The sequence below is a fragment of the Oncorhynchus mykiss genome, chromosome 4 (genome assembly GCF_057628025.1).
Source record: "Oncorhynchus mykiss isolate SJ-2025 chromosome 4, ASM5762802v1, whole genome shotgun sequence".
Lineage (NCBI taxonomy): Eukaryota > Metazoa > Chordata > Actinopteri > Salmoniformes > Salmonidae > Oncorhynchus > Oncorhynchus mykiss.
Window position 1 is genome coordinate 3,383,059 of NC_143025.1, and position 24,776 is coordinate 3,407,834.

At 47.0% G+C, this 24,776-nt stretch overlaps 1 protein-coding gene across 2 annotated transcripts in view; it reads left to right on the forward strand.

The window, feature by feature from the left end:
* Nucleotides 1–284: 284 nt before the first annotated feature.
* The window catches only part of tle3a (TLE family member 3, transcriptional corepressor a), a 129,969-nt gene continuing 105,477 nt past the window's right edge, over nucleotides 285–24,776 (forward strand). Inside the window, exons 1-4 of one of the 2 annotated variants that reach the window (XM_090230836.1) lie at nucleotides 285–535; nucleotides 1,874–1,980; nucleotides 8,115–8,178; nucleotides 24,032–24,076. In XM_090230836.1, the coding sequence (XP_090086962.1) occupies nucleotides 512–535; nucleotides 1,874–1,980; nucleotides 8,115–8,178; nucleotides 24,032–24,076 (240 nt within the window). In that variant the 5' untranslated portion in view covers nucleotides 285–511. The remainder of the gene's footprint in view (nucleotides 536–1,873; nucleotides 1,981–8,114; nucleotides 8,179–24,031; nucleotides 24,077–24,776) is intronic. The other variant, XM_036968662.2, reaches the window with a different exon arrangement.

Here is a 24,776-nt window from a genome sequence, read left to right on the forward strand (position 1 = left end):
ACCTCCTCCACTATCCCCTCTTCCCCCCCCCTCCACCTCCTCCTCCTCCACTACCCCCTCCTCCTCCACCACCACCTCCCCCTCCTCCACCACCTCCCTGTCCACCTCCTCCTCCTCCTCCACCTCCTCCCCCTCCTCCACCACCTCCCCCTCCTCCTCCACCACCACCTCCCCGTCCACCTCCTCCTCCACCACCACCTCCTCCCCCTCCTCCACCACGTCCCCGTCCACCTCCCCCTCCTCCACCACCTCCCCGTCCACCTCCTCCTCCACCACCCCCTCCTCCTCCACCACCACCTCCCCGTCCACCTCCTCCTCCTCCACCACCACCTCCCCGTCCACCTCCTCCACCACCACCTCCTCCCCCTCCTCCACCACCTCACCACCCCTCCACCTCCACCACAGTTGTTGTGAGAGGAGCAGAGACCAGCCAGACTCTGACCGTCTCATCACCAGGACGACCCGAAGCTGTCGCTTCTCCCATCCAAATAAACAAAGGATCCATTCGAAGATGTATCCTCAGGGCCGACATCCCGTACGTTGTTGCCTCCTTTTTCTAATGTTTGATCCTTCTCTTTTATTTTGAGAGGAGAGTCCTACAACAACTGAGTCTTGTTCTCGCTATCTGTCTTTTCAAAAGATTTTTCATCATAATGTTGCCTTGAACTAAAGCGAACTGAAATATTATTGCGACACTCTTGCTGTAGCTAGCTAGCTACATTAACAACAATATTAGCTATCGTACTCGTATCAGAAGTCAAATTTGTGTGTGTCTAATGGGGTGATGTTGGAGAGATGATTGTTTACGGGCTATATACCCACATAAACAAAACCAAAAAGTGTTTTAGACCAAACCTCTCTTCTCTGGCACTGTCAACCCATCCATCCATCCATCCATGCGAAGTGAAACGCTGTGAATGTGATGGTGTTTATGCTCGGCATTACAAGAGCTGCACGTCTGGAGCTGCTTGTAAAAAAATGTTATTTAAAAAAAAAAAATATCAGTCCCTCCCTTTGTCAGAACGCTACTGTTGGCATAGCTACCGCAGTAGCTAGGAGTGTTATGTTAGTTACCCCAGATGGACCCGTAGACAAACACTCATTATAATCTGGAACACAAATAATAGCTAGATCTATGAATGAAATCCTGTGTTCACATCGTGTTTCGGAGGAGAAGTCCAGATCTAGGATCAGTTTTTTTGGGGGGGGGGCTGATACCAGATCTGAGACACTTCAGCACTGTCCCAGAGTGCCAAACAGCAGACAGGGTGGAATACAGATTTTATGCCTCCTGTCCATCCAATGTGAAATACTGATGCCCCATTTAATCTATGAGACACTGTGACACAGGCTGACCAATCTAGTGTCAAAAATACACATGTCCTGTCCTAATGATGGGCTGAAATTTACACCTGTCCTAATGAATGGTCTGATATATATATATACACCTGTCCTAATGATGGGATGAAATATACACATGTCCTAATAATGTGTTGATATATTTACACCTGTCCTAATGATGGGCTAATATATATTTACACCTGTCCTAATGATGGGCTGAAATATATATATACACCTGTCCCAATGATGGGCTGAAATACATACACCTGTCCTAATGATGGGCTGAAATACATATACCTGTCCTAATGATGGGCTGAAATACTTACACCTGTCCTAATGATGGGCTGAGATACAGATACCTGTCCTAATGATGGGCTGATATATATATACACTTGTCCTAATGATGGGCTGAATATAGCCTATTAAATTCAATAAATGTGAAGATTAAACTTGTATTTGTTGCGTGTGCATCATATCTCTCCTTTCTAATGATCTCACCTGACCATGTGATGTTCTCCTCTTGTTGGTTCAGGCACCTGGACATGGTCAGCCGAGTCAACCTGGGTTCAAGTTCACCGTAGCAGAGTCCTGCGACAGGATCAAGGACGAGTTTCAGTTCCTGCAGGCCCAGTATCACAGGTAACTAGTCAGTTCCTGCAGGCCCAATATCACAGATAACTAGTTAGTTCCGTGCAGGCCCAATATCACAGATAACTAGTTAGTTCCATGCAGGCCCAATATCACAGATAACTGGTTAGTTCCATGCAGGCCCAATATCACAGATAACTAGTCAGTTCCATGCAGGCCCAATATCACAGATAACTAGTCAGTTCCATGCAGGCCCAATATCACAGGTAACTAGTTAGTTCCGTGCAGGCCCAATATCACAGGTAAATAGTCAGTTCCTGCAGGCCCAGTATCACAGGTAAATAGTTAGATCCTTCAGGCCCAGTATCACAGGTAACTAGTCAGTTCCTGCAGGCCCAGTATCACAGGTAACTAGTTAGTTCCATGCAGGCCCAGTATCACAGGTAACTAGTTAGTTCCTGCAGGCCCAGTATCACAGGTAACTAGTCAGTTCCTGCAGGCCCAGTATCACAGGTAAACTAGTCAGTTCCTGCAGGCCCAGTACCACAGGTAAACTAGTCAGTTCCTGCAGGCCCAGTATCACAGGTAAACTAGTCAGTTCCTGCAGGCCCAGTATCACAGGTAAACTAGTCAGTTCCTGCAGGCCCAGTATCACAGGTAAACTAGTCAGTTCCTGCAGGCCCAGTACCACAGGTAAACTAGTCAGTTCCTGCAGGCCCAGTATCACAGGTAAACTAGTCAGTTCCTGCAGGCCCAGTATCACAGGTAAACTAGTCAGTTCCTGCAGGCCCAGTATCACAGGTAACTAGTTAGTTCCTGCAGGCCCAGTATCACAGGTAAACTAGTCAGTTCCTGCAGGCCCAGTACCACAGGTAAACTAGTCAGTTCCTGCAGGCCCAGTATCACAGGTAAACTAGTCAGTTCCTGCAGGCCCAGTATCACAGGTAAACTAGTCAGTTCCTGCAGGCCCAGTATCACAGGTAAACTAGTCAGTTCCTGCAGGCCCAGTACCACAGGTAACTAGTCAGTTCCTGCAGGCCCAGTACCACAGGTAAATAGTTAGATCCTGCAGGCCCAGTATCACAGGTAACTAGTTAGTTCCCTGCAGGCCCAGTATCACAGGTAAACTAGTCAGTTCCTGCAGGCCCAGTATCACAGGTAAACTAGTCAGTTCCTGCAGGCCCAGTATCACAGGTAAACTAGTCAGTTCCTGCAGGCCCAGTACCACAGGTAAACTAGTCAGTTCCTGCAGGCCCAGTATCACAGGTAAACTAGTCAGTTCCTGCAGGCCCAGTACCACAGGTAAATAGTTAGATCCTGCAGGCCCAGTATCACAGGTAACTAGTTAGTTCCCTGCAGGCCCAGTACCACAGGTAAACTAGTCAGTTCCTGCAGGCCCAGTATCACAGGTAAACTAGTCAGTTCCTGCAGGCCCAGTACCACAGGTAAATAGTTAGATCCTGCAGGCCCAGTATCACAGGTAAACTAGTCAGTTCCTGCAGGCCCAGTATCACAGGTAACTAGTTAGTTCCCTGCAGGCCCAGTATCACAGGTAAACTAGTCAGTTCCTGCAGGCCCAGTATCACAGGTAAACTAGTCAGTTCCTGCAGGCCCAGTATCACAGGTAAACTAGTCAGTTCCTGCAGGCCCAGTATCACAGGTAACTAGTTAGTTCCTGCAGGCCCAGTATCACAGGTAAACTAGTCAGTTCCTGCAGGCCCAGTATCACAGGTAAACTAGTCAGTTCCTGCAGGCCCAGTATCACAGGTAACTAGTTAGTTCCCTGCAGGCCCAATATCACAGATAACTAGTTAGTTCCTGCAGGCCCAGTACCACAGGTAACTAGTTAGTTCCTGCAGGCCCAGTATCACAGGTAACTAGTTAGTTCCTGCAGGCCCAGTATCACAGGTAACTAGTCAGTTCCTGCAGGCCCAATATCACAGATAACTAGTTAGTTCCTGCAGGCCCAGTATCACAGGTAACTAGTCAGTTCCTGCAGGCCCAATATCACAGATAACTGGTCAGTTCCTGCAGGCCCAATATCACAGATAACTGGTCAGTTCCTGCAGGCCCAGTATCACAGATAACTAGTTAGTTCCTGCAGGCCCAATATCACAGATAACTGGTCAGTTCCTGCAGGCCCAGTACCACAGGTAACTAGTTAGTTCCATGCAGGCCCAATATCACAGGTAACTAGTTAGTTCCTGCAGGCCCAGTATCACAGGTAACTAGTTAGTTCCTGCAGGCCCAGTATCACAGATAACTAGTTAGTTCCATGCAGGCCCAATATCACAGGTAACTAGTTAGTTCCTGCAGGCCCAGTATCACAGATAACTAGTTAGTTCCATGCAGGCCCAATATCACAGGTAACTAGTTAGTTCCATGCAGGCCCAATATCACAGATAACTAGTCAGTTCCATGCAGGCCCAGTATCACAGATAACTAGTTAGTTCCTGCAGGCCCAGTATCACAGGTAACTAGTCAGTTCCTGCAGGCCCAGTATCACAGGTAACTAGTCAGTTCCTGCAGGCCCAGTATCACAGGTAAACTAGTCAGTTCCTGCAGGCCCAATATCACAGGTAAACTAGTCAGTTCCTGCAGGCCCAGTATCACAGGTAACTAGTCAGTTCCTGCAGGCCCAATACCACAGGTAACTAGTCAGTTCCTGCAGGCCCAATACCACAGGTAACTAGTCAGTTCCATGCAGGCCCAGTATCACAGGTAACTAGTCAGTTCCTGCAGGCCCAGTATCACAGGTAACTAGTCAGTTCCTGCAGGCCCAATACCACAGGTAAACTAGTTAGTTCCTGCAGGCCCAGTACCACAGGTAAACTAGTCAGTTCCTGCTGGCTTGTATCACAGGTAACTAGTCAGTTCCTGCAGGCCCAATACCACAGGTAACTAGTCAGTTCCTGCAGGCCCAGTATCACAGGTAACTAGTCAGTTCCTGCAGGCCCAATACCACAGGTAACTAGTCAGTTCCTGCAGGCCCAGTATCACAGGTAACTAGTCAGTTCCTGCAGGCCCAATACCACAGGTAAACTAGTTAGTTCCTGCAGGCCCAGTACCACAGGTAAACTAGTCAGTTCCTGCAGGCCCAGTACCACAGGTAAACTAGTCAGTTCCTGCAGGCCCAGTATCACAGGTAACTAGTCAGTTCCTGCAGGCCCAGTATCACAGGTAACTAGTCAGTTCCTGCAGGCCCAGTATCACAGGTAACTAGTCAGTTCCTGCAGGCCCAGTATCACAGGTAACTAGTCAGTTCCTGCAGGCCCAATACCACAGGTAACTAGTCAGTTCCTGCAGGCCCAGTATCACAGGTAAACTAGTCAGTTCCTGCAGGCCCAGTATCACAGGTAACTAGTCAGTTCCTGCAGGCCCAATATCACAGTTAACTAGTCAGTTCCTGCAGGCCCAGTATCACAGTTAACTAGTCAGTTCCTGCAGGCCCAGTATCACAGGTAAACTAGTCAGTTCCTGCAGGCCCAGTATCACAGGTAACTAGTCAGTTCCTGCAGGCCCAGTACCACAGTTAGCTAGTCAGTTCCTGCAGGCCCAGTATCACAGATAACTAGTTAGTTCCTGCAGGCCCAGTATCACAGATAACTAGTTAGTTCCATGCAGGCCCAATATCACAGATAACTAGTTAGTTCCATGCAGGCCCAGTATCACAGGTAAACTAGTCAGTTCCTGCAGGCCCAGTACCACAGGTAAACTAGTCAGTTCCTGCAGGCCCAGTATCACAGGTAAACTAGTCAGTTCCTGCAGGCCCAGTATCACAGGTAAACTAGTCAGTTCCTGCAGGCCCAGTATCACAGGTAAACTAGTCAGTTCCTGCAGGCCCAGTATCACAGGTAAACTAGTCAGTTCCTGCAGGCCCAATACCACAGGTAACTAGTCAGTTCCTGCAGGCCCAGTATCACAGGTAACTAGTCAGTTCCTGCAGGCCCAGTATCACAGGTAAACTAGTCAGTTCCTGCAGGCCCAGTACCACAGGTAAATAGTTAGATCCTGCAGGCCCAGTATCACAGGTAACTAGTCAGTTCCTGCAGGCCCAATACCACAGGTAACTAGTCAGTTCCTGCAGGCCCAGTATCACAGGTAACTAGTCAGTTCCTGCAGGCCCAGTATCACAGGTAAACTAGTCAGTTCCTGCAGGCCCAGTACCACAGGTAAATAGTCAGTTCCTGCAGGCCCAGTACCACAGGTAACTAGTCAGTTCCTGCAGGCCCAGTATCACAGGTAACTAGTCAGTTCCTGCAGGCCCAGTATCACAGGTAACTAGTCAGTTCCTGCAGGCCCAGTACCACAGGTAACTAGTCAGTTCCTGCAGGCCCAGTATCACAGGTAACTAGTCAGTTCCTGCAGGCCCAGTACCACAGGTAACTAGTCAGTTCCTGCAGGCCCAGTATCACAGGTAAACTAGTCAGTTCCTGCAGGCCCAGTACCACAGGTAAATAGTTAGATCCTGCAGGCCCAGTATCACAGGTAACTAGTCAGTTCCTGCAGGCCCAGTATCACAGGTAAACTAGTCAGTTCCTGCAGGCCCAGTACCACAGGTAAATAGTTAGATCCTGCAGGCCCAGTATCACAGGTAACTAGTCAGTTCCTGCAGGCCCAATATCACAGGTAAACTAGTCAGTTCCTGCAGGCCCAGTATCACAGGTAACTAGTCAGTTCCTGCAGGCCCAGTATCACAGGTAAACTAGTCAGTTCCTGCAGGCCCAATACCACAGGTAACTAGTCAGTTCCTGCAGGCCCAGTATCACAGGTAACTAGTCAGTTCCTGCAGGCCCAGTATCACAGGTAACTAGTTAGTTCCATGCAGGCCCAGTACCACAGGTAACTAGTTAGTTCCTGCAGGCCCAATACCACAGGTAAACTAGTCAGTTCCTGCAGGCCCAGTATCACAGATAACTGGTCAGTTCCTGCAGGCCCAGTATCACAGATAACTGGTCAGTTCCTGCAGGCCCAGTATCACAGGTAACAAGTCACATATAAGCCTATTTCATTGCAATATGGTAGCCTTTCCAGGGCTTTTGCAGTACGGCCATTCTACCAGCATATGTGGCTAAATGTCTTCAGCTGCGCCCTGGAATTAAAATTTAGGAGCACCAAGTGTGCCTTTGGAAATGCATCACCCAGATGATTTACTTCACTGTACAGCAGCCCCCCCCCCCCTCCCCCCCCGAGTGGAGATTCACCACTGTCTTGCCTCACTACTGCAAATGAAAAACGTCTTATTACCTAAAAATATTTTTTTCATTGTTCTCCTAAATTTATTTTGTGTACTCCCGAAATTGTTCAACTCACACACGTGCTCCCTGTAAAAAAATAAATTCAATAAATGGTCGACATAGAGTTTTGCGTGTCATCCCGAACTGAATTCGCTACGTTTGTGATTTCCTTTTAGGTGCTAGTCCATCAATATGGAAAAGCTTGGATATGGTTCAAAATCTTTGGCCCGAATCTTCACTGTGGTAATTGTCTCTTACAGACACGGAGCGAGATCTGATTTCAACAGAGCGTTTTATATTACCTGGCTCTACTTTATTATTTGCAAACTCATCTAAATCAGGAGAGTTAATTAGCCCTGTGTTTGACCGCTCAATGTTGCTGCCGTTTTCAGAAAATTAAGGCGCTGAAGTTGACAAATGCAACAATGTGTAAAGTGTTTTCAAACTAGACTGACTGACAGTGATTTATTGAAGGTGCCGGCACAGCAGGTCGTCCTTAATGGAGCCCTATTGCCTATGTAGTGCACTACTTTAGACCAGAGCCCTATAGAACTCTATTGCCTATATAGTGCACTACTTTAGACCAGAGCCTTATTCCCTATATAGTACACTACTTTAGACCATAGCCCTATTCCCTATATAGTACACTACTATAGACCAGGGCCCTATTCCCTATATAGTGCACTACTTTGGACCAGAGCCCTATTCCCTATATAGTACACTACTATAGACCAGAGCCCTATTCCCTATATAATACACTACTTTAGACCAGGGCCCTATTCCCTATATAGTGCACTACTTTGGACCAGAGCCCATTGGAATACGGTACCATTGGGGAGGAGGAGGTGGGGGAGGAGGTGGGGGAGGAGGTGGGGGAGGAGGTGGAGGAGGTGGGGGAGGGATTCAGAGAGACGCCTGTAAATTGACACCTTGTTTCCCTGTTTAAAGTCTTAAGGTGGAGTACGACAAGCTGTCCAATGAGAAGACAGAGATGCAACGTCACTATGTCATGGTAAGAGATCATTAAGGGTCTGAATGAACAGGCTTGTCGAGGCATTATCTTCACCTCTGTGTTTCATGTACCTTTCTGTGCTTCGTGTGTGTGTGTGTGTGTGTGTGTTGTACATGTGGTTGATAGGTGTGTGTGTGTGGTGTCTCATACCTCAAATCAAATGTTATTTGTTACATGCGCTGAATACAACAGGTGTTGACTTTACTGTGAAATGCTGACTACAACAGGTGTTCTTACTTTACAGTGAAATGCTGACTACAACAGGTGTTGACTTTACTGTGAAATGCTGACTACAACAGGTGTTCTTACTTTACAGTGAAATGCTGACTACAACAGGTGTTGACTTTACTGTGAAATGCTGACTACAACAGGTGTTCTTACTTTACTGTGAAATGCTGAATACAACAGGTGTTGACTTTACAGTGAAATGCTGACTACAACAGGTGTTCTTACTTTACTGTGAAATGCTGAATACAACAGGTGTTGACTTTACAGTGAAATGCTGACTACAACAGGTGTTGACTTTACAGTGAAATGCTGACTACAACAGGTGTTGACTTTACTGTGAAATGCTGACTACAACAGGTGTTGACTTTACAGTGAAATGCTGACTACAACAGGTGTTGACTTTACTGTGAAATGCTGACTACAACAGGTGTTGACTTTACTGTGAAATGCTGAATACAACAGGTGTTGACTTTACAGTGAAATGCTGACTACAACAGGTGTTGACTTTACTGTGAAATGCTGACTACAACAGGTGTTGACTTTACAGTGAAATGCTGACTACAACAGGTGTTGACTTTACAGTGAAATGCTGACTACAACAGGTGTTGACTTTACTGTGAAATGCTGACTACAACAGGTGTTGACTTTACAGTGAAATGCTGACTACAACAGGTGTTGACTTTACTGTGAAATGCTGACTACAACAGGTGTTGACTTTACTGTGAAATGCTGAATACAACAGGTGTTGACTTTACAGTGAAATGCTGACTACAACAGGTGTTGACTTTACTGTGAAATGCTGACTACAACAGGTGTTGACTTTACAGTGAAATGCTGACTACAACAGGTGTTCTTACTTTACTGTGAAATGCTGACTTACAAGCCCTTAACCAACAGTGCTTTAAGACATTTTAAGAAAATAAGTGTTAAGTAAAATTTTGTAAATAAAAGTAACAAATAAATAAACAGCAGCAGTAAAATAACAATAGCGAGGCATTATACAGGGTGTTACGGTACTGAGTCAATGTGGAGGCTATATACAGGGTGTTACGGTACTGAGTCAATGTGGAGGCTATATACAGGGTGTTACGGTACTGAGTCAATGTGGAGACTATATACAGGGTGTTACGGTACTGAGTCAATGTGGAGGCTATATACAGGGTGTTACGGTACTGAGTCAATGTGGAGACTATATACAGGGTGTTACGGTACTGAGTCAATGTGGAGGCTATATACAGGGTGTTACGGTACTGAGTCAATGTGGAGGCTATATACAGGGTGTTACGGTACTGAGTCAATGTGGAGACTATATACAGGGTGTTACGGTACTGAGTCAATGTGGAGGCTATATACAGGGTGTTACGGTACAGAGTCAATGTGGAGACTATATACAGGGTGTTACGGTACTGAGTCAATGTGGAGGCTATATACAGGGTGTTACGGTACTGAGTCAATGTGGAGACTATATACAGGGTGTTACGGTACTGAGTCAATGTGGAGGCTATATACAGGGTGTACCGGTACAGAGTCAATGTGGAGACTATATACAGGGTGTTACGGTACAGAGTCAATGTGGAGGCTATATACAGGGTGTTACGGTACTGAGTCAATGTGGAGGCTATATACAGGGTGTACCGGTACAGAGTCAATGTGGAGACTATATACAGGGTGTTACGGTACAGAGTCAATGTGGAGGCTATATACAGGGTGTTACGGTACTGAGTCAATGTGGAGGCTATATACAGGGTGTACCGGTACAGAGTCAATGTGGAGACTATATACAGGGTGTTACGGTACAGAGTCAATGTGGAGGCTATATACAGGGTGTTACGGTACTGAGTCAATGTGGAGGCTATATACAGGGTGTTACGGTACTGAGTCAATGTGGAGGCTATATACAGGGTGTTACGGTACTGAGTCAATGTGGAGGCTATATACAGGGTGTTACGGTACAGAGTCAATATGGAGGCTATATACAGGGTGTTACGGTACTGAGTCAATGTGGAGGCTATATACAGGGTGTTACGGTACAGAGTCAATATGGAGGCTATATACAGGGTGTTACGGTACTGAGTCAATGTGGAGGCTATATACAGGGTGTTACGGTACAGAGTCAATATGGAGGCTATATACAGGGTGTTACGGTACTGAGTCAATGTGGAGGCTATATACAGGGTGTTACGGTACTGAGTCAATGTGGAGGCTATATACAGGGTGTTACGGTACTGAGTCAATGTGGAGGCTATATACAGGGTGTTACGGTACTGAGTCAATGTGGAGGCTATATACAGGGTGTTACGGTACTGAGTCAATGTGGAGGCTATATACAGGGTGTTACGGTACAGAGTCAATGTGGAGGCTATATACAGGGTATTACGGTACAGAGTCAATGTGGAGGCTATATACAGGGTATTACGGTACAGAGTCAATGTGGAGGCTATGTACAGGGGGTACCGGTACAGAGTCAATGTGGAGGCTATATACAGGGGGGTACCGGTACAGAGTCAATGTGGAGGCTATATACAGGGGGGTACCGGTACAGAGTCAATGTGGAGGCTATATACAGGGGCTACCGGTACAGAGTCAATGTGGAGGCTATATACAGGGGGCACCGGTACAGAGTCAATGTGGAGGCTATATACAGGGGGTACCAGTACAGAGTCAATGTGGAGGCTATATACAGGGTGTTACGGTACAGAGTCAATGTGGAGGCTATATACAGGGGGTACCGGTACAGAGTCAATGTGGAGGCTATATACAGGGGGTACCGGTACAGAGTCAATGTGGAGGCTATATACAGGGGGCACCAGTACAGAGTCAATGTGGAGGCTATATACAGGGGCTACCGGTACAGAGTCAATGTGGAGGCTATATACAGGGGGCACCGGTACAGAGTCAATGTGGAGGCTATATACAGGGGGTACCGGTACAGAGTCAATGTGGAGGCTATATACAGGGGGTACCGGTACAGAGTCAATGTGGAGGCTATATACAGGGGGCACCGGTACAGAGTCAATGTGGAGGCTATATACAGGGGCTACCGGTACAGAGTCAATGTGGAGGCTATATACAGGGGGCACCGGTACAGAGTCAATGTGGAGGCTATATACAGGGGGTACCGGTACAGAGTCAATGTGGAGGCTATATACAGGGGGTACCAGTACAGAGTCAATGTGGAGGCTATATACAGGGTGTTACGGTACAGAGTCAATGTGGAGGCTATATACAGGGGGTACCGGTACAGAGTCAATGTGGAGGCGATATACAGGGGGTACCGGTACAGAGTCAATGTGGAGGCTATATACAGGGGGCACCAGTACAGAGTCAATGTGGAGGCTATATACAGGGGGTACCGGTACAGAGTCAATGTGGAGGCTATATACAGGGTGTAATGGTACAGAGTCAATGTGGAGGCTATATACAGGGGTACCGGTACAGAGTCAATGTGGAGGCTATATACAGAGGGTACCGGTACAGAGTCAATGTGTAGGGGACACAGGTTAGTCGAGGTAATTCAGGTAATATATACTTGTAGGTAGAGTTATTAAAGTGACTATGCATAGATAATAAACAGAGAGTAGCAGCAGCGTAAAAGAGGGGTCTGGGAAGCCCTTTTATGAGCTGTTCAGGAGTGTTATGGCTTGGGGGTAGAAGCTGTTAAGAAACCGGTATCACCGGTACCGCCCGGTAGCTGGTTGACAGGGGTGTGTGTTGTGCCTGTGGTTGACAGGGGTGTGTGTTGTGCCTGTGGTTGATAGGGGTGTGTGTTGTGCCTGTGGTTGACAGGGGTGTGTGTTGTGCCTGTGGTTGATAGGGGTGTGTGTTGTGCCTGTGGTTGATACAGTTGAAGTCTGAAGTTTACATACACTTAGGTTGGAGTCATTAAAACCCGTTTTTCAAACACTCCACACATTTCTTGTTAACAAACTATAGTTTTGGCGAGTCGGTTAGGACATCTACTTTGTGCATGACACAAATCATTTTTACAACAATTGTTTCCAGACAGATTATTTCACTTATAATTCACTGTATCACAATTCCAGTGGGTCAGAAGTTTACATACATTAAGTTGACTGTGCCTTTAAACAGCTTGGAAAATTCCATAAAATTATTGAATGGCTTTTCCAAGCTTCTGATAGGCTAATTTACATAATTTGGGTTAACTGGAGGTGTACCTGAGGATGTATTTCAAGGCCTACCTTCAAACTCAGTGCCTCTTTGCTTGACATCATGGGAAAATCAAAAGAAAAGTCTGGTTCATCCTTGGGAGCAATTTCCAAACACCTGAAGGTACCATGTTCATCTGTACAAATAATAGTACGCAAGTATAAACACCATGGGACCACGCAGCCGTCATACCGCTCAGGAAGGAGACGCGTTCTGTCTCCTAGAGATGAACGTACTTTGGTACGAAAAGTGCAAATAAATCCCAGAACAACAGCAAAGGACCTTGTGAAGATGCTGGAGGAAACAGGTACAAAAGTATCTATATCCACAGTAAAACGAGTCCTATATCGACATAACCTGAAAGGCCGCTCAGCAAGGAAGAAGCCACTGCTCCAAAACCGCCATAAAAAAGCCAGACTACAGTTTGCAACTGCACATGGGGACAAAGATCGTACTTTTTTGGAGAAATGTTTTCTTGTCCTCTGAACTGTTTAACCATAATGACCATCGTTGTGTTTGGAGGAAAAATGGGAAGGCTTGCAAGCCGAAGAACACCATCCCAACCGTGAAGCACGGGGGTGGCAGCATCATGTTGTGGGGGTGCTTTGCTGCAGGAGGGACTGGTGCACTTCACAAAATAGATGGCATCATGAGGTAGGAAAATGACGTGGATATATTGAAGCAACATCTCAAGACATCAGTCAGGAAGTTAAAGCTTGGTCGCAAATGGGTCTTCCAAATGGACAATGACCCTAAGCATACTTCCAAAGTTGTGGCAAAATGGCTTAAGGACAACAAAGTCAAGGTATTGGAGTGGCCATCACAAAGCCCTGACCTCAATCCTATAGAAAATGTGTGGGCAGAACTGAAAAAGCGTTTGTGAGCGAGGAGGCCTACAAACCTGACTCAGTTACACCAGCTCTTTCAGGAGGAATGGGCCAAAATTCACCCAACTTATTGTGGGAAGCTTGTGGAAGGCTACCCAACACGTTTGACCCAAGTTCAACCATTTAAAGACAATGCTACCAAATGCTAATTGAGTGCATGTAAACTTCTGACCCACTGGGAATGTGATGAAAGAAATAAAAGCTGAAATAAATCATTCTCTGTACTATTATTCTGACATTTCACATTCTTAAAATAAAGTGGTGATCCTAACTGACCTAAAACAGGGATTTTTTACTAGGATTAAATGTTGGGGTTGAACGACCTGTGTCTAGTTCATTAGAAATGAAACTTGTCAAATTGGAAAAATAAGTCACGGAAGTTTTTTGTGCAAATATAAAGACTTTAGAGTAGTAAGACGTATAAAAGCAACAGATACCATTAGTAAGAAGGGCCTGGAAGCATCTTGTATGGTGAGCTACTGACTGACTAGGACAGGCAAGTCCCATACTATTGTGGAGGACTTCATTCTTCCTGCTGTTACAATGCTGGGTGGAAAAGGCCCAAGTAAACTATACAGACAATGTCTTCATCAAACAGCACTTTCACGATGTATCAGTGACGTGGCAGGAGATGTTTTGAAACAATTACTGCTTCACACAACAGCCAGTGAATTATATGCATTACAGCTGGATGAGTCAACAGGCCTGGCACAGCTCCTGGTATATGTCTGTTACAGCTGGATGAGTCAACAGGCCTGGCACAGCTCCTGGTATATGTCTGTTACAGCTGGATGAGTCAACAGGCCTGGCACAGCTCCTGGTCTATGTCTGTTACAGCTGGATGAGTCAACAGGCCTGGCACAGCTCCTGGTATATGTCTGTTACAGCTGGATGAGTCAACAGGCCTGGCACAGCTCCTGGTCTATGTCTGTTACAGCTGGATGAGTCAACAGGCCTGGTACAGCTCCTGGTATATGTCTGTTACAGCTGGATGAGTCAACAGACGTGGTGGGCCTGGCACAGCTCCTGGTATGTCTGTTGCAGCTGGATGAGTCAACAGACGTGGTGGGCCAGGCACAGCTCCTGGTATATGTCTGTTACAGCTGGATGAGTCAACAGTCCTGGCACAGCTCCTGGTATATGTCTGTTACAGCTGGATGAGTCAACAGGCGTGGTGGGCCTGGCACAGCTCCTGGTATATGTCTGTTACAGCTGGATGAGTCAACAGGCCTGGCACAGCTCCTGGTCTATGTCTGTTACAGCTGGATGAGTCAACAGGCCTGGCACAGCTCCTGGTATATGTCTGTTACAGCTGGATGAGTCAACAGGCCTGGCACAGCTCCTGGTCTATGTCTGTTACAGCTGGATGAGTCAACAGGCGTGGTGGGCCTGGCACAGCTCCTGGTCTATGTCTGTTACAGCTGGATGAGTCAACAGGCCTGGCACAGCTCCTGGTATATGTCTGTTACAGCTGGATGAGTCAACAGGCCTGGCACAGCTCCTGGTCTATGTCTGTTACAGCTGGATGAGTCAACAGGCGTGGTGGGCCTGGCACAGCTCCTGGTATATGTCTGTTACAGCTGGATGAGTCAACAGGCCTGGCACAGCTCCTGGTCTATGTCTGTTACAGCTGGATGAGTCAACAGGCGTGGTGGGCCTGGCACAGCTCCTGGTATATGTCTGTTACAGCTGGATGAGTCAACAGGCCTGGCACAGCTCCTGGTATATGTCTGTTACAGCTGGATGAGTCAACAGGCGTGGTGGGCCTGGCACAGCTCCTGGTATATGTCTGTTACAGCTGGATGAGTCAACAGGCCTGGCACAGCTCCTGGTATATGTCTGTTACAGCTGGATGAGTCAACAGACGAGGCGGGCCTGGCACAGCTCCTGGTATATGTCTGTTACAGCTGGATGAGTCAACAGACGAGGCGGGCCTGGCACAGCTCCTGGTATATGTCTGTTACAGCTGGATGAGTCAACAGGCGTGGTGGGCCTGGCACAGCTCCTGGTATATGTCTGTTACAGCTGGATGAGTCAACAGATGAGGCGGGCCTGGCACAGCTCCTGGTATATGTCTGTTACAGCTGGATGAGTCAACAGGCGTGGTGGGCCTGGCACAGCTCCTGGTATATGTCTGTTACAGCTGGATGAGTCAACAGACGTGGTGGGCCTGGCACAGCTCCTGGTATATGTCTGTTACAGCTGGATGAGTCAACAGACGAGGCGGGCCTGGCACAGCTCCTGGTATGTCTGTTACAGCTGGATGAGTCAACAGGCGTGGTGGGCCTGGCACAGCTCCTGGTATATGTCTGTTACAGCTGGATGAGTCAACAGGCCTGGCACAGCTCCTGGTATGTCTGTTACAGCTGGATGAGTCAACAGACGTGGTGGGCCTGGTACAGCTCCTGGTATATGTCTGTTACAGCTGGATGAGTCAACAGACGTGGTGGGCCTGGCACAGCTCCTGGTATATGTCCGTTACAGCTGGATGAGTCAACAGACATGGCACAGCTCCTGGTATATGTCTGTTACAGCTGGATGAGTCAACAGGCCTGGCACAGCTCCTGGTATGTCTGTTACAGCTGGATGAGTCAACAGGCCTGGCACAGCTCCTGGTATATGTCTGTTACGTTTACGGGGGGGTCAATTAAGGAGGACATCTGGACTCTTCTGCAAACCACTGGTAACCAGGACAACAGGAGAGGATATTTTTTAAGTACTGGACAGCTTTGTGACATCAAATGGACTTTGGTGGTCAAGATGTGTTGGTATCTGTACTGATGGTGTAAAAGCCATGACAGGGAGACATAGTGGAGTGGTAACACGCGTGCAAGCAGTTGCTCCCGACGCCACTTGGGTCCACTACAGCATCCACCGAGAGGCTCTTGGGTACACTGCAGCATCCCCCTAGAGGCTCTTGGGTAAACTGCAGCATCCACAGAGAGGCTCTTGCTGCCAAGGGAATGCCTGACCGCCTGAAAGACAGCAGTGAAAATGGTTCACTTTGTTGAAGCAAGGCCCCTGAACTCTGGTGTTTTTTCTGCACTATGCAATGATATGGGCAGCGACCATGTAACGCTTTCACAACACACAGAATAAGTGTGCTGGTTATCAAGGGGCAAAGTATTGACATGTTTTTTTTTTTAATTGAGAGACGAGCTTAAAGTTTTCTTTACTGACCATAATTTTCACTTGTCTGACCGCTTGCATGAGGACGGGTTTCTCACAGGACTGGCCTATCTGCGTGATGTATTTTCTCGTCTGAATGATTTGAATCTATAAATCACTTTAATGTGCGGGACTAAATTTGAGGCTATGATTAAGAAGTTGGACCTCTTCTCTGTCTGCATTAACAAGGACAACACACAGGTCTTTCCGTCATTGTATGATTTTTTTTGTGTGCAAATGAACTCAAGCTTACGGACAATGTCAAATGTGATATAACGAAGCACCTGAGTGAGTTGAGTGCTCAATTACGCAGGTACTTTCCAGAAACGGACGACACAAACAACTGGATTCGTTATCCCTTTCATGCCCTGCCTCCAGTCCACTTACCGATATCTGAACAAGAGAGTCTCATCAAATTGCAACAAGTGATTCTGTGAAAATGTAATAGAATCAGAAGCCACTGCCTGATTTCTGGATAGGGCTGCGCTCAGAGTATCCTGCCTTGGCAAATCGCGCTGTTAAGACACTGATGCCCTTTGCAACCACGTACCTATGTGAGAGTGGATTCTCGACCCTCACTAGCATGAAAACTAAATACAGGCACAGACTGTGTGTGGAAAATGATTTAAGACTGGTGAAGACTGGTGACCCTGGTGCTAGAGGGGCTACAGCTGACCCTGGTGCTAGAAGGGGTGCTAGAGGGGGTACAGCTGACCCTGGTGCTAGAAGGGGTGCTAGAGGGGGTACAGCTGACCCTGGTGCTAGAAGGGGTGCTAGAGGGGGTACAGCTGACCCTGGTGCTAGAGGGGGTACAGCTGACCCTGGTGCTAGAGGGGGTACAGCTGACCCTGGTGCTAGAGGGGGTACAGCTGACCCTGGTGCTAGAGGGGGTACAGCTGACCCTGGTGCTAGAGGGGCTACAGCTGACCCTGGTGCTAGAGGGGCTACAGCTGACCCTGGTGCTAGAGGGGCTACAGCTGACCCTGGTGCTAGAGGGGCTACAGCTGACCCTGGTGCTAGAGGGGGTACAGCTGACCCTGGTGCTAGAGGGGGTGCTAGAGGGGGTACAGCTGACCCTGGTGCTAGAGGGGGTACAGCTGACCCTGGTGCTAGAGGGGGTGCTAGAGGGGGTACAGCTGACCCTGGTGCTAGAGGGGGTACAGCTGACCCTGGTGCTAGAGGGGGTACAGCTGACCCTGGTGCTAGAGGGGGTACAGCTGACCCTGGTGCTAGAGGGGGTACAGCTGACCCTGGTGCTAGAGGGGGTACAGCTGACCCTGGTGCTAGAGGGGGTACAGCTGACCCTGGTGCTAGAGGGGGTACAGCTGACCCTGGTGCTAGAGGGGGTACAGCTGACCCTGGTGCTAGAGGGGCTACAGCTGACCCTGGTGCTAGAGGGGCTACAGCTGACCCTGGTGCTAGAGGGGCTACAGCTGACCCTGGTGCTAGAGGGGCTACAGCTGACCCTGGTGCTAGAGGGGCTACAGCTGACCCTGGTGCTAGAGGGGCTACAGCTGACCCTGGTGCTAGAGGGGCTACAGCTGACCCTGGTGCTAGAGGGGGTACAGCTGACCCTGGTGCTAGAGGGGGTACAGCTGACCCTGGTGCTAGAGGGGCTACAGCTGACCCTGGTGCTAGAGGGGGTACAGATGACCCTGGTGCTAGAGGGGGTACAGATGACCCTGGTGCTAGAGGGGCTACAGATGACCCTGGTGCTAGAAGGGGCTACAGCTGACCCTGGTGCTAGAAGGGGTACAGCTGACCCTGATGCTAGAATGGGTACAGCTGACCCTGGTGCTAGAGGGGGTACAGCTGACCCTGGTGCTAGAGGGGCTACAGCTGACCCTGGTGCTAGAGGGGCTACAGCTGACCCTGGTGCTAGAGGGGCTACAGCTGACCCTGGTGCTAGAGGGGCTACAGCTGACCCTGGTGCTAGAGGGGCTACAGCTGACCCTGGTGCTAGAGGGGCTACAGCTGACCCTGGTGCTAGAGGGGCTACAGCTGACCCTGGTGCTAGAGGGGCTACAGCTGACCCTGGTGCTAGAGGGGCTACAGCTGACCCTGGTGCTAGAGGGGGTACAGCTGACCCTGGTGCTAGAGGGGCTACAGCTGACCCTGGTGCTAGAGGGGCTACAGCTGACCCTGGTGCGAGAGGGGCTACAGCTGACCCTGGTGCTAGAGGGGCTACAGCTGACCCTGGTGCTAGAGGGGCTACAGCTGACCCTGGTGCTAGAGGGGGTACAGCTGACCCTGGTGCTAGAGGGGGTACAGCTGACCCTGGTGCTAGAGGGGGTACAGCTGACCCTGGTGCTAGAGGGGGTACAGATGACCCTGGTGCTAGAGGGGGTACAGATGACCCTGGTGCTAGAAGGGGCTACAGATGACCCTGGTGCTAGAAGGGGCTACAGCTGACCCTGGTGCTAGAAGGGGTACAGCTGACCCTGATGCTAGAAGGGGTACAGCTGACCCTGGTGCTAGAGGGGGTGCTAGAGGGGGTACAACTGACCCTGGTGCTAGAGGGGGTACAGGACTATAAAACATTTGGGAACCACACGTCTAGAAGAACACACACACACACATCTAGAAGAACACACACACACACACCTAGAAGAACACACACACACCTAGAAGAACACACACACACACACACCTAGAAGAACACACACACACCTAGAAGAACACACACACACACGTCTAGAAGAACACACACGCACGCACACACACACACACACACACACACCTAGAAGAACACACACACACACGTCTAGAATAACACACACACACACACGTCTAGAAGAACACACACACACACACACGTCTAGAAGAACACACACACACACACGTCTAGAAGAACACACACACACATCTAGAAGAACACACACACACACACACACATCTAGAAGAACACACACACACACACGTCTAGAAGAACACACAGAAATGTCTATTTGCTAAGTTGAACTATGTTGCTCTGTTCTCCTCTGATACCTCAGGCAGGTGTGTGTGTGTGTGTGTGTGTGTGTGTGTGAGTGACATGTAATCCATCGAGACCACAGGCAGCGGCGGTCAGAGACTCAGGGGCAGAAATGGATTTCCTGTGTGTGTGTGTGTGTGTTTGTGTCTGTGTCTGTGTGTGTGTGTGTGTGTGTGTGTGTGTGCAATTACTTTGAGAAGCTCAATGTACTATTCAGTCCATTAGCTTCTTCCAAAATGACCTTTGAACCAAGACAAGACGAGGAGAGAGCTGGTATGTCTGATAGCAGATCAGAGAGACACTGGCCCTCCCTGGTGTAACCAGATTCCTTAGACGGACTGTGCCCCAAATGGCAACCTATTCGCTATATAGTGCACTACTGTATGGGCAGTAGAGTGCCATTTCCCCTGTCAAAAGTAGTACACTACTCTGTAGGCCATAGGGTACCATTTCAGTTGGAGATAGACAGCACTGTGCAGGGCTAAATGTAGGAGCTACTGCTGCCTCTCTTTCTCCACATTTATATTGAAATGTTTACCTAGCCTCTTCCCTCCCTCACTACCCACTGCTGTTCTGTTTTCATCCTCATCCCTGTTCTGTTGTTTTAATCCTCATCCTGTTCTGTTGTTTTAATCCACATCCTGTTCTGTTGTTTTCATCCTCATCCTGTTCTGTTGTTTTAATCCTCATCCTGTTCTGTTGTTTTAATCCTCATCCTGTTCTGTTGTTTTCATCCTCATCCTGTTCTGTTGTTTTAATCCACATCCTGTTCTGTTGTTTTCATCCTCATCCTGTTCTGTTGTTTTAATCCACATCCTGTTCTGTTGTTTTCATCCTCATCCTGTTCTGTTGTTTTAATCCACATCCTGTTCTGTTGTTTTAATCCTCATCCTGTTCTGTTGTTTTCATCCTCATCCTGTTCTGTTGTTTTAATCCACATCCTGTTCTGTTGTTTTCATCCTCATCCTGTTCTGTTGTTTTAATCCACATCCTGTTCTGTTGTTTTCATCCACATCCTGTTCTGTTGTTTTAATCCACATCCTGTTCTGTTGTTTTAATCCTCATCCTGTTCTGTTGTTTTAATCCTCATCCTGTTCTGTTGTTTTCATCCTCATCCTGTTCTGTTGTTTTAATCCTCATCCTTCCTTGCTCTGCTATTGGTTTAGGCCCCTGTCAGTAGACTGTTAGTTTTCCGTTGATACAGGAGGTGTAAAGGCCCAATCCACTCATTTGGGGAATTTTTGTCTTAATTTTTTTTACACTGTTGGTCAAACGTTTTACAACATCTAATCATTCAAGGTTTTTTATTTTTATTTTTATTTTTTTACTATTTTCTACATTGTAGAATAATTGTGAAGATGACAAAAACTATGAAATAAAACATATGGAATCATAAACAAATCAAAATATATTTTATATTTGAGATTCTTCAAAGTAGCTACTCTTTGCCTTGATGACAGCTTTGCACACTCTTGGCGTTCTCTCAACCAGCTTCATGAGGTAGTCAGTCACCTGGAATGCATTTCAATGAACAGGTGTGCCTTCAGTTAATTTGTGGAATTTCTTTCCTTCTTAAGCCAATCAGTTGTGTTGTGACAAGGTAGGGGTGGTATACAGAAGACAGCCCTATTTGGTAAAAGACCAAGTCCATATTATGGCTAGAACACCTCAAATAAGCAAAGAGAAACGACAGTCCATCATTACTTTAAGACATGAAGGTCAGTCAATCTGGAAAATTAAGAACTTTGAAAGTTTCTTCAGGTGCAGTCGTAAAAAACGTCAAGGGCTATGATGAAACATGGTGTGCTGTAGGGAATATGTTTCCATCTGTAGGGAATATGGTTCCATCTGTAGTGACTGTAGGGAATATGGGTTCCATCTGTAGTGACTGTAGGGAATATGGGTTCCATCTGTAGTGACTGTAGGGAATATGGGTTCCATCTGTAGTGAATATGGTTCCATCTGTAGTGACTGTAGGGAATATGGGTTCCATCTGTAGTGACTGTAGGGAATATGGTGTCATGGGTAGTGACTGTAGGGAATATGGTTCCATCTGTAGTGACTGTAGGGAATATGGATCCATCTGTAGGGAATATGGTTCCATCTGTAGTGACTGTAGGGAATATGGTTCCATCTGTAGTGACTGTAGGGAATATGGGTTCCATCTGTAGTGACTGTAGGGAATATGGGTTCCATCTGTAGTGACTGTAGGGAATATGGGTTCCATCTGTAGTGAATATGGTTCCATCTGTAGTGACTGTAGGGAATATGGGTTCCATCTGTAGTGACTGTAGGGAATATGGTGTCATGGGTAGTGACTGTAGGGAATATGGTTCCATCTGTAGTGACTGTAGGGAATATGGTTCCATCTGTAGTGACTGTAGGGAATATGGTGTCATGGGTAGTGACTGTAGGGAATATGGATCCATCTGTAGTGACTGTAGGGAATATGGTTCCATCTGTAGTGACTGTAGGGAATATGGATCCATCTGTAGTGACTGTAGGGAATATGGTTCCATCTGTAGTGACTGTAGGGAATATGGGTTCCATCTGTAGTGACTGTAGGGAATATGGGTTCCATCTGTAGTGAATATGGTTCCATCTGTAGTGACTGTAGGGAATATGGGTTCCATCTGTAGTGACTGTAGGGAATATGGTTCCATCTGTAGTGACTGTAGGGAATATGGTTCCATCTGTAGTGACTGTAGGGAATATGGTTCCATCTGTAGTGACTGTAGGGAATATGGTTCCATCTGTAGTGACTGTAGGGAATATGGATCCATCTGTAGTGAATATGGTTCCATGTGTAGTGACTGTTGGGAATATGGGTTCCATCTGTAGTGACTAGGGAATATGTGTTCCATCTGTAGTGAATATGGTTCCATCTGTAGTGACTGTAGGGAATATGGGTTCCATCTGTAGTGAATATGGTTCCATCTGTAGTGACTGTAGGGAATATGGGTTCCATCTGTAGTGACTGTAGGGAATATGGTTCCATCTGTAGTGACTGTAGGGAATATGGTTCCATCTGTAGTGACTGTAGGGAATATGGTTCCATCTATAGTGAATATGTTGCCATCTGTAGTGACTGTATGGAATATGGGTTCCATCTGTAGTGAATATAGTTCCATCTGTAGTGACTGTAGGGAATATGTGTTCCATCTGTAGTGAATATGGTTCCATCTGTAGTGACTGTAGGGAATATGGGTTCCATCTGTAGTTACTGTAGGGAATATGGGTGTCATGGGTAGTGACTGTAGGGAATATGGGTTCCATCTGTAGTTACTGTAGGGAATATGGGTGTCATGGGTAGTGACTTTAGGGAATATGGTTCCATCTGTAGTGACTGTAGGGAATATGGTGTCATGGGTAGTGACTGTAGGGAATATGGTTCCATCTGTAGTTACTGTAGGGAATATGGGTTCCATCTGTAGTGACTGTAGGGAATATGGTTCCATCTGTAGTGACTGTAGGGAATATGGTGTCATGGGTAGTGACTGTAGGGAATATGGTTCCATCTGTAGTGACTGTAGGGAATATGGTGTCATGGGTAGTGACTGTAGGGAATATGGATCCATCTGTAGTGACTGTAGGGAATATGGTGTCATGGGTAGTGACTGTAGGGAATATGGATCCATCTGTAGTGACTGTAGGGAATATGGTGTCATGGGTAGTGACTGTAGGGAATATGGGTTCCATCTGTAGTGACTGTAGGGAATATGGTGTCATGGGTAGTGACTGTAGGGAATATGGTTCCATCTGTAGTGACTGTAGGGAATATGGTGTCATGGGTAGTGACTGTAGGGAATATGGTTCCATCTGTAGTTACTGTAGGGAATATGGGTTCCATCTGTAGTGACTGTAGGGAATATGGTTCCATCTGTAGTTACTGTAGGGAATATGGGTGTCATGGGTAGTGACTGTAGGGAATATGGATCCATCTGTAGTGACTGTAGGGAATATGGATCCATCTGTAGTTACTGTAGGGAATATGGGTGTCATGGGTAGTGACTGTAGGGAATATGGTTCCATCTGTAGTGACTGTAGGGAATATGGATCCATCTGTAGTGACTGTAGGGAATATGGATCCATCTGTAGTGACTGTAGGGAATATGGTGTCATGGGTAGTGACTGTAGGGAATATGGTGTCATGGGTAGTGACTGTAGGGAATATGGTGTCATGGGTAGTGACTGTAGGGAATATGGTGTCATGGGTAGTGACTGTAGGGAATATGGTGTCATGGGTAGTGACTGTAGGGAATATGGTGTCATGGGTAGTGACTGTAGGGAATATGGTGTCATGGGTAGTGACTGTAGGGAATATGGTGTCATGGGTAGTGACTGTAGGGAATATGGTGTCATTTCGTATCGTTTTAGTTTAAATAATCTTGTGGTCAAAATAATCATGACGTTTCCTCTTCTGTTGCAGTATTACGAGATGTCCTATGGGCTCAACATAGAGATGCAGAAACAGGTATGTTACCATCACTCCTCTTTGGGATGGTCTGCCAGGGATTACGGTGCAGTAACAATGCATAGTAACTGCACTGTATGCTGGGTAAAATTGTCTGTTCATTTGGCTGTACAGAGCCTTCTGACAGTATTCACACCACCCTTGACTTTTTCCACATTTTGTTGTTAGTCTGAATTTGAAAATGTATTACGTTTAGATGTTGTGTTACTGGTCTACACACACAATACCCTATAATGACATCACAATACCCTATAATGACATCACAATACCCCATAATGACATCACAATACCCCATAATGACATCACAATACCCATTAATAACATCACAATACCCTATAATGACATCACAATACCCATTAATAACATCACAATACCCATTAATAACATCACAATACCCCATAATGACATCACAATACCCCATAATGACATCACAATACCCCATAATGTCAAAGTGGAATTATGTTTTTAGACATTTTTTACAAAATTCATTAAAAATGAAAAGCTGAAATGTCTTGAGTCAATAAGTATTCAAACCCAACGTCATGTCAAGACTAAATCAGTTCAGGAGTAAATATTTACTGAACAAATAATAACGTAATCAGTTCAGGAGTAAATATTTACTGAACAAATAATAACGTAATCAGTTCAGGAGTAAACATTTACTGAACAAATAATAACGTAATAAGTTGCATGGACTCAC